The sequence below is a fragment of the Otolemur garnettii genome, unplaced genomic scaffold, assembly GCF_000181295.1.
Source record: "Otolemur garnettii isolate 467f Iridium unplaced genomic scaffold, OtoGar3 scaffold00013, whole genome shotgun sequence".
Lineage (NCBI taxonomy): Eukaryota > Metazoa > Chordata > Mammalia > Primates > Galagidae > Otolemur > Otolemur garnettii.
This window is the reverse complement of record NW_003852408.1, coordinates 10,421,565-10,431,588: the sequence shown is the minus strand read 5'-3', so window position 1 is coordinate 10,431,588 and position 10,024 is coordinate 10,421,565. Positions and strand designations below refer to the sequence as shown.

Here is a 10,024-nt window from a genome sequence, read left to right as displayed (position 1 = left end):
GACTCTCTTGGCGGTCATCTTGGTGGAGTCCAAGTCCAGTGGTCTGTGTGGGCTCAAGCATGGCCTCTCTCTCTCTCTCTCTCTCTCTCTCTCTTTTAAAATTCTACAAATTACTATGCAGCCAGGGCTGAGAGGCTCTTTTCTAAGCAATAAACCAATTGGCTCTTTCCCTTTTCTATTCTGATCCATCTAGTGGTGGATCCAACAAATCACTACCTTGTTCCCTCTGCATCAGTGAGAAACACCAGAAATATGGCTTTTCAGTGACTTGTTACGCCCCCTCTCTCTTCCCCCTTTCCTCAAGCTGTGCACCAATCCAGTCATGAGGCAATCTGTGCAACTCTGGTTTTAGAGTCAACTATCTCCTTGCTCAGCAGATCTTGAGGGGACAGTATAAGAATGTCACTCTGTATTAACTATGTATTCAACAGGCACATACTGAGGACTCGTTATGTCTCAGACATGACACTAGGCTCTGGGATGCAATGATCAGAGACACTGAAGAGGGGAATCTAGGAAAGGCTGAACCAGCTCATGTCACTGGCATCTGGTGAGCAGCCCTACTCCCAACTCTGCTTCCTTCCTTTGCTTTCATGCCTCATCTAACACTGACGTCCAGGTTCCAGAGCCCTTGTTGGAGACTGAGGCTGGCCACATGCTTTTTGTGCAGGAATATTGCCACCCATTATTTGTTGTTGTTCTCACTGTTAGACATCAGCTCTCCTGATCCATGAATGATTAAATGCCAAAACTCATTCACTTGGAGTGGTTGAGGCTCAAGTTTTTATCCCCAAATAGATTTCTTTCTTATAGATACTTTGGTTCTAGTCCCATGTGCTAATTTAACTCTGAATTATGTAGTTTGAGACAAGTTCTTCCATGCCATGCTCAAAGGGCATTAATTAATCCTTCTCTTCCATTTACTCACGACTTCCTAAACTCATGACCATGAGCCAATGACCTTGTCTATGATTCTGGTCCTATATGCCAGCATTGGTAAAGATGTTCTCCAGTATCAGAAATACATTTCCAGATCAGTCTAAATTAAAGACATAAAACAACATATCTGTTTCCATCACAGATGTGAAAGATGACATCTATTCCCAGGAAAACTGCTGGCAAGGAATGACTTAGCCGCTGATAATAGCACAGCCACATTTTAATAATTTTGAGTCCTGGTTTTAAGTTTTGACTTTCACATTTTCCAAATAAAATTAAATAACTATATGGACAAGGGGTGACTGCCCACACATAATCAGATACAAAAGGTTCAAAGTCTTTAGAGTTCCTAGTCCCAGCAGTTGAGAGTAGGGACCCTGACTGGAAGACGTCAGGTCCTCATTTTCCTATAGATTAATTAGATTTATGTTGTAAAAGAATCAGGAGAAAGAAAGATCTGCAAAGACTTTCAACATGAAAAATACTAGTTGAGCGATAGATTTCAGAGACATGCAGAAATAAGGGAAGGACATAAAAAAGAATATCCAAAGAAGACATGAGCCACACAGGGCAAGTTCTGAGATCAGGACACAGAAAGCACAATGATAATGTAAGATTAGTTTCTGTTGTGTAACCCAAATGCTGGTGGTAGCATTCCCTTGTGTCCTGAGAGTGGGCGATTGCTTTCTTTTAAAGCCTGTTTTCAACTTGAGTTTGGCATAAGGATAAGTTGACATAATAAAGTGGGTATTGGGAGCAGCATTTGGAGAAGTAAAATGAAACAGGTTCTGCCACCAGGCTGAGCAGAAGTCCAAGCCTGCTTCTGTTCTTACTGGCTATATGTGTCCTTTGCCCAGATGCTTAACAACTCCGTGTCTCAGTCCACTCATCAGTAAACCCACTTCACAGGACTTTGTGAGGATTTAACAGAAGTGTTCAGTAAGGATTATCTTCCTATTCTCTTTTTATATTATTTTTGGAATAGTTGATTGTCAGAAAAAGAGAAGCATATTTGATCAGAAGGACTAGTATGTGAGCTCAACACAAAAAAAAAAACATTTTAAAAATTTGGAACATTTTCTTGCTGCACTTCAACTCCTTGGGATCGTTAGAAAATGAACTCACTTGGTTTCAGCTGATCTGGCCAATGGAACTTTCTGTGATGACGGCGCAGTTCTAGAGCAACACTGCCAGTGCTTCAGGCCCCGTATGGCTAACATACACTTGAAATATGGGCGGTGCAACTGGGGAACTAACTTTGTGATTTTATTTACTTTTAATTGCTTTAAACAGGCACACATGGCTAGTCGCTTCTGAATTGAACAACATCCATTTAGCTCTTCCCAGCCATAAGGTCCTCTCACACTATTCCTAACTTGAGGACGCAAGAGAACATGAGTTTAAGCACCTCCATCTGGAACTGGATGTCCTGGGCTCAAACCCCTGCTCTGCCACTGGGTGATCCCCATTCCAGTCCCTGTGCTCTGGTCTTACATTTCTGTAAAAGAAGAAGGCTGATGACATCACCTGCCCCATAGGAGAAGGGGGAGGGATGACTAAGTTAGTACAAACAAGAACGTCAAAGGGTATCATGATTATTTCCCCTAAAGTAACAGTCCGCACGCTTTATCAAGACCATGTACTAGCTTCTCTGTGTCCCTACCAGGTTATAAGCATGGCTATTTCACCAGCACCAAGCACCGTGCTATTAGACTACCGTTGAGTAAGTGTGGGAAGAAAGGAGGGAAGAAGAGGAGAGACGGAGAGAAGGAGGGACAAGGAAGGGAGGAAGGAAGAATAAAGTAGGCACAGTAAGCTGCTAGCATGAAATGAGAGCTTTAAATACAAATTTCAGTGGCCATGACCTCTAGAGATGAAGACGGAGCCTGATATTCTGGGGAAAACACCTCCACACGACAGGGAGGGATTTGGCAGCTCTGAGAGAATCACAGAGGAAGGCAGGTAGCCTGGAGGCTTATTCTAGATGCCACACTTACAGACACGTAAACTTCAATCCCTAGCAGTGTGTTTAATAAGAGTTTCTCCAAGAGAATACAATCGTGGGTCATGTAACCTTTGTGTCTATGGTATGTTCTAATCTAAAAGGAACCATTAGAAGTGAGGTGTCTGGTTTTTGTTGGGCTCCCCTGCTGCCAAGATTTTATTTATACTGCATTCACCAATTCCCCCCAAAAAAGCAGTGTTGGGCAAGTTTTCATAACTGTTTATTCATTATAAATAGTAAATATTTACTGCACTTTTTACATGAAAGACATTTTTACAACACATCATTGTTGGTTGAGGCTGCAACACAAAGATAGTACTTCTTCTGTTCCATCACCCTCTAAGACCAATGTATGAATTAACTCAGGCCTATGTCTAGTCTCACTAACTCACTATGTCATAGTTCTTAATTCTAAAAGGAATGTATTTGTGCCTACCTCATTCATGGTTCCAAGAATAGAAAGAAATAAATAACACTGCCTTCCACCTTCCTGTCCCTCTTAACATTGCAAATAAAAAAAAAAATTTATTGACATTCGAAAATGTCACCACACAAACGTATGTAAACCTCAGTTTGTATAATCTCTTAATATTGGATATTGTATAATTTAAAAGTACATGAGAGCCATAGGAACATTTCTGTTCTGGCCCTGCCTTTCATAGAAAAGAGAAGAATGTAAACGTAATCGTTTAAAAAGCATTATCTTACTCAACATGGTCTCTAATCTAAAAGAGCAAGCCAGGTGTCGGTTGTCCGGCAGAAGGTGAACGTCGCTGCCCTCTACCACCATGAATTATGGGCTGCGAAAATAAAAGCACGTGCAAAAATAGATTTCAGATTCTGTTCATATCGCCTTGGGTCTTGCCAAAGCATCATGAGGTATACAGAGCCGCACACTGATAAGCAGATATGTGAATGCGTGTCACCTCCTCCCCCACCCCCAGGGCCTTCCAAACGAAGATGAATTAGGAAAATATCACACACCTTTCCCCACACCGGAAAACAGCCTCTTCTTCCTGTTATCCCCATATCCTGTTAGCAAGATGCATCGGGGACATTTATTGACAACTAGATTACAAAGGAGGACACCTTAACAAATAATTTATTTAGGGGGTCCTTTACATCTAGACTAGTTTCCTAAAAATGGTGGCATTTTTATATCAATTTCCAGTGTGTAAAAGTGAAGGATTTCTCTGTGCCTGCTTCAAGAAGTGAGCAGTTTTGAACTTGTAGAAACGCCAGCGTTGGACGTCAGACATGTTACACTTCAGCGCATTCTCCTGATGTATTTTAGAACATTCTGCTTGCCCAAACCATCCAGAAAAATCTCAGATACACGTGCAAATGCACGTGCACACACACACACACACACACACACACACACACATAAATGGAATGTTTTAGCTCCTTGATCATCAGCACTAAAGATCTGGGATACTCTGCTCTGTGGCCGTGTTAAACGGTTGCCTTCAAAGGCTGCCTTTGTCTTGTCTTGTTCCAGCTCTTCCTCTGCTTCATTGCTTTTGTCCAACAAGTTCAAATAACTTTGAAACCAACTACTGGAGAAAAAAAAATCAATCACTCTCTTTTGTCTCCTGTCAGGGCCCCCCCCACCCCACAAAAAAGGGTAATTGGTTTTTTCTGAGAAGATTCTTCATGTCTAGGCTGGGGACACCAGAAAACGGGGCCAGTTTGAGCTCCCAGTGGACAGTTCTCTTATGCGATATCTGGCTTGAGATAATGAAAGGCACCTGTAAGGGAAACACACACAGCTTTTTAGGTCACGCCGGGACAATGCACAGTCAGGGGCAATATCAGCTACAGGCTGACAATGTCATATTTAATACCATGGTATCAAAGGATTCAAACTAATATTTTTATTCCTGAGACAAGTTTGACACAACTCTGTGTCCCTGGGATTATACCCCATATGATCCTTGAGCTGACCTCATTAAGAACATGTGTTTCTAATGCTGGGGATTATTTCATTTTGGCCAACCTTTGTGTTTTACCTAGTGGCAATCAGGTTTCACGTCTCAGCAATTAATAACCACAAGATGTTGTTGACATCAGTTAAGAAAATAATTATACCAAGGAGCCCTCGCTGGAACAATCAGCTGGCTTTGCCACAAAATTGATACTGGGATGTGAGGCAGAATCATGCCTCTCACCGCCCATTTTTAAGCAAGAGTTGAGTTTCTCTCCCTTCCGGGAATAATTGCACCCTAGAAAGTCCAAGGCTTACTTTGTCCATACTGTCCATACTGGTAGCCCGTGACAGGGTCCATACTGTAGCCCGTGGTGCTATAAGTGGGTGGACAATAGGATTGAGATGTTGGCAGGCTGTCCAAGTTCTTCATGTGATCTAGTCTCTGACTGCAGCTGGCCGACACCGTGGTGGTAGGTTCCAGGCCCCCAGTGAGAGGGGACAGCGCATAATCAGTCTGGGGCTGGTGGGGTACCCCACCGTGGTTGGTCAGGAGTCCCATTACCTAAAATAAACAGGCAGATGGGGAGGAGGTTAAAATGCAGAGAGGACCAGGTCATAGCCTATAGCTGAAAGAATAACTTGAAAGTCCCATTTTTTACTTCTCTGGAAATTTGTTCAAGAGCTGTCCAGAAGACGGGAGCCTCGATTCAAAGTGACAGAGATATTACATCATGCCCACTGATAAAATCTGACTGTAGTTTCAGAAAGATAAAAGAGGGAGGTTGAAGGGAGGGAAAGGAAGAAGAAGGGACTGGAGGAAGAAGGAAAAAAGAGGTTGAGATTACACCATGTCGCCCGTGATAAAATCAGATGAGAATTTCAAAGAAGGGACAGAAAGAGGAAGAAGTTATACAAGTTTGTGTAGAAAAAATATTTCATCATTTATTATATCTGGAAATTTCACATCTGATTTTAAATAGACATTTACTTATGATTTTCAAAATGTTAAATGAATCCAAATTAAGGTTTTTTCCCATGTATTTGGAGACCTCTGAGCCTGTATAGTGTCCTTCTCAAGAAAGTTCCTCTTCTTGTCTTGACCATCCTCTGGTAGTTAGAAATAATTCCTCCTTCCCGGATCTTCCCTGGCGCTTTATTCCCCCCCCCCCCACTATATGTTCATTAGTTCAGTCACCTGCTTTCAGTGGTGAGCTTTGAGAAGAATCAATTCCTCAGCCTACTCCCCAGCACCTGAAACAGTGCCTGGTGCCTACTAGGAACCAAGTGAGTAAACTGTCAACGATTCTCCAAGGAACTATCTCCGTTACCTATCCTTTTATTTCTTCTCTAAACTAACATTTCATAGACAAGCAGCGTGAAAAGGAAAGATAAGCCTGAAATATAAACACGTTCTAAAAAGTTCAGTTTCGTAAGTAACCCTGGAAAGCAAGACAACTTAAGAAAAACAACAAACCTGTGATAACAGAACAGCATTCAGATCAGCACGGTGAAGTGTTTCCTAAACTCAAGATCACTGACCCTTACCACACCGCGTGATGGAAGTAAGTGGGTAATTAATTTTGCAGCTGGAAAACTGCCACACAAGAGAGGACAGGAGTTTTCTCAAGGTTGTACAATTCTCTGGCAGGTCTGGAAGCGACTGCAGAAGAAATCTACTGCTTGGGTGAAAAGCACCCCCAAAACACACTGACTTACAAAGTATTTAAATGCAGGGTCCCCCAGTTGTATAAAACTTCCATAATAGTCCTGTTTTATTTTAGGAAGTTGGAAGCCTATGAAGATTAAAGTGGGAAAATGAAAACAAGAGTGGGAAGAAATGAGAACCTAGCCCGCCTCTAAGGCTCCAGGCTAACTGCAGAGCAACTCTTCCTCAAAGGTAATCAGGCAATTGAATAAATATCCAAATCTAAGAGTTCCAGCAGGGCTGGGCATCGGGCTCAGGCAGTGAGTGCTAGTTTTGCATCCCAGAAGGCATTCCAACTCAGATTCCAAAAACAAGGATCCCACTATTCCCTTCGGGATGGGTTTGCATAATCCTTATAGCTAAACAAAATCTTCTTAAAATAAAGCTTTAAACTGATCCATTTTCGATGAGCCCCAAAAGACAAGAAGAGAGAGAGAAAAAGAATCTATTTACCGCCTACTGTGAATTGTCCTCTCCCTCCACTTTAACAGCTCCCCACCTCCCCTGCCTGCTCCACAGATCTGATTTATGATTTTCTTGTCTCTCTTTCATTTGAATTATCGAATCGTCACATGGGAAGGTGGGACACTGTGGCTAAAGCAACAAGGTAATAATGTCCAAAGTTTGAAGAACATCCCAGAGATCGATGTAACTTGGTTTCTTGTACCCTCAATGAATCCTCAACAATAAAAAAAAAGAAAAGAAAGAAAAAGAAAAATATCCAGGGATCTAAAAATTTCTTGAGATAGGCGGTAAAGCATCTTTTTAAAAATCTCTAAAAATTAGTTCTATTCTTTTTTTTTTTTTTTTTTTTGAGACAGAGCCTCAAGCTGTCCCCCTGGGCAGAGTGCCGTGGCATTACAGCTCACAGCAACCTCCAACTCCTGGGCTCAAGCGAGTCTCCTGCCTCCGCCTCCCAAGTAGCTGGGACCACAGGCGCCCGCCGCAATGCCCGGCTATTTTTTGGTTGCAGCCGTCATTGTTGTTTGGCGGGTCCGGGCTGGGGATTCGAACCCGCCACCTTAGGTGTACGTGGCTGGCGCCTTAGCCGGTTGAGCTATAGGCGCCGAGCCAGTTCTATTCTTTAAAAACAATCATCATGTGTGGAAGAGCAGAGTTGTGTTTTACTGAGGATTTGGAGAAAGTAAAAGTTACAAAACAAATCGGGAATCCATAGGACTCACTACTCCAGGAAGCTGAACATCCCCAAAGAAAAGGAGCTTTAGAGGTTGTTCAATGCCAAACACACTCTTTTACAGATCAGGAGTACACGTGTGTCTGCCGGCCTGACAGGCAAGAATGGAGAGGGAAAATAAAAACATGAAAATGCAGGCTCAGCGCCTGTGGCTCAAGCAGCTAAGGCACCAGCCACATACACCTAAGGTGGTGGGTTCAAATCCAGCCTGGACCTGCCAAACAACAATGATGGCTGCAACCAAAAAATAGCTGGGCATTGTGGTGGGCGCCTGTGGTCCCAGCTACTTGGGAGGCAGAGGCAGGAGAGTAGCTTCAGCCCAGGAGTTGGAGTTTGCTGTGAGCTGTGATGCCACAGCACTCTACCCAGGGTGACAGCTTGGGGCTCTGTTTCAAAATAAACATGAAAATATGATTTTTTTAAATCAAAGAGGATAATGACAGAGGAAAAATCTCTTCCCATAAATAAATTGTATTAGGCAAAAGCAAAGACTTTATAAAAAGCAATTTTGTGATTTTTTTCAGTCCAGAGAGGTATGATGTGCCCCAGTACTGGATGGAAAGAATGTAGGTTTGAAATGACTAGTGCCCTTAGGGAAGATACCTACTTGAAACTCAGTTAATATCTCTTTAAGGGAGAAATGGAATACTCTACATACAGTTATAGTCGTGCTCTGAGCAGAATTTTATTTAAAACATGCACGCTCTCCCATGAGCTATATGTACATTTTTGTGATAAACTTCTTTTTAATCCCCTGCCATACTTTTCTTGTTTGCATAACTTTGAAGACAGCAATAACATTGTTTGTGGTGAGGAAGGGGAGACCCATGAAGATCCTAAAAAGGAAGAAACAAGTCCTTCCTATAAGTAAAAATCAGCTTATGATGTTCATGGGGTAACTTTTTGGAGTTGCTGCATTAGGAAATTCTTTAGGATAGGATTTAACTCTAAGACCTTGAAATATATCTATCAAAGGGTGGAGGAGATAACCTGTCTGTGGGGCTATATTCTAGGGCAATAAAAGATGGTTCCTCAAGACTCCCAGGACAGAGTACTATTAAGACATCTTACAACGTGGCTCAGATATGAAGCCTGCCTCCTGGCTCCTCCAGTGTCGCCATTATCACATAGGAAACTAGTGAGGGCAAATACTTGAGCAAGCTCAGCAGCCCAACACTTGCAGTGGCTGACGTAAGGGCAGAAAAAGGACCAGAGACCAGTTATCTTTGGTCTCTTTGAATTCCCTGATAGAGTCCACGAGATAGTCACATTATGACAATTGCAATCTCAGGAACTGTATAAGGATGGGGAATGAGGCATGGATCTTTCCCTATATTTGGTTTGAAATTGGCAGTAATAAATAACTATAATGCAATTCACTTCACTATTTCACACTGAGAAAACTTGGGAAATATATCCCCATTTTAATAACCTGTCATTTAAAAATTAGAAAGGAAATCTGTGTTGGGAGAAGTGAATCTATCAGTAGAAAATGCATTGCTTTCCCCTAACATAGTTTAAAACCTCAAATCTCAGTGGAAGGTCCCATTACACTTTTATGTATGTTTCCTTAAAAGCTATTTTGTGTTTCATGTGGTTGACTTGGAAACTCAGGAAATTTCTTTTTGTACACAAAGACGTTGGTAAACAAGCTTCTTAGAACTCCCTCAATCTGGTTATGGAATGTCTTCCAATCACATTTTCTTGTTAAGAATATTTTCAGAATTTCTCTTATAATGCTCTTCCTATAGCAATTTGTAATTCAAGGACTAAAATAAAATTTTCTTTTATTGTAAAGTGGACTTTTCTTTCCTGCTCTTAAACCATTAGCAAGCTGTTTCTGTCACAGGACTGGCTTTTTTTTTTTCCCCTAATTTCTTTTTTTGTTTTTAATTTGGGGTGGGAATAAAGCTCGATTGTCGGGTTTTCACAAACAATTTCACAAGAAAAGAAACAAATTTAAGGCGGCCCAAGTTCTACCTCCTGGATGCTGATCACATTCTTATCAAGTGCCAGGTAAACCCAGGAGACGCAATCAATGACCGGAAAGAATTTCCCATTAATAAAGATCTCTGTTCTGTCCCGCTAGAAAAAGAAGTGAGTGGAGCCATTTCTTTTTCTTTCTAGTTGTGAGGCATCTGAAAAAAAAAGAAATCTTTTTTTTTTTTTTTTTTTTGAGACGGAGCCTCAAGCTGTCCCCCTGGGTAGAGTGCCGTGGCATCACGCTCACAGCAACCTCCAACTCCTGGG

General features: G+C 41.9%; 1 protein-coding gene across 3 annotated transcripts in view; it reads right to left on the bottom strand.

Moving 5' to 3' along the window:
- Positions 1–3,147: 3,147 nt before the first annotated feature.
- Positions 3,148–10,024, bottom strand: part of PAX3 (paired box 3) — a 96,868-nt gene continuing 89,991 nt past the window's right edge. For 2 of the 3 annotated variants that reach the window (XM_012802149.1, XM_003784909.1), the window contains exons 8-9: positions 5,190–5,436; positions 3,148–4,695 (exon numbers count right to left, since the gene is read on the bottom strand). In XM_012802149.1, coding sequence (XP_012657603.1) covers positions 4,661–4,695; positions 5,190–5,436 — 282 coding nt within the window. In that variant the 3' untranslated portion in view covers positions 3,148–4,660. The remainder of the gene's footprint in view (positions 4,696–5,189; positions 5,437–10,024) is intronic. The other variant, XM_012802150.1, reaches the window with a different exon arrangement.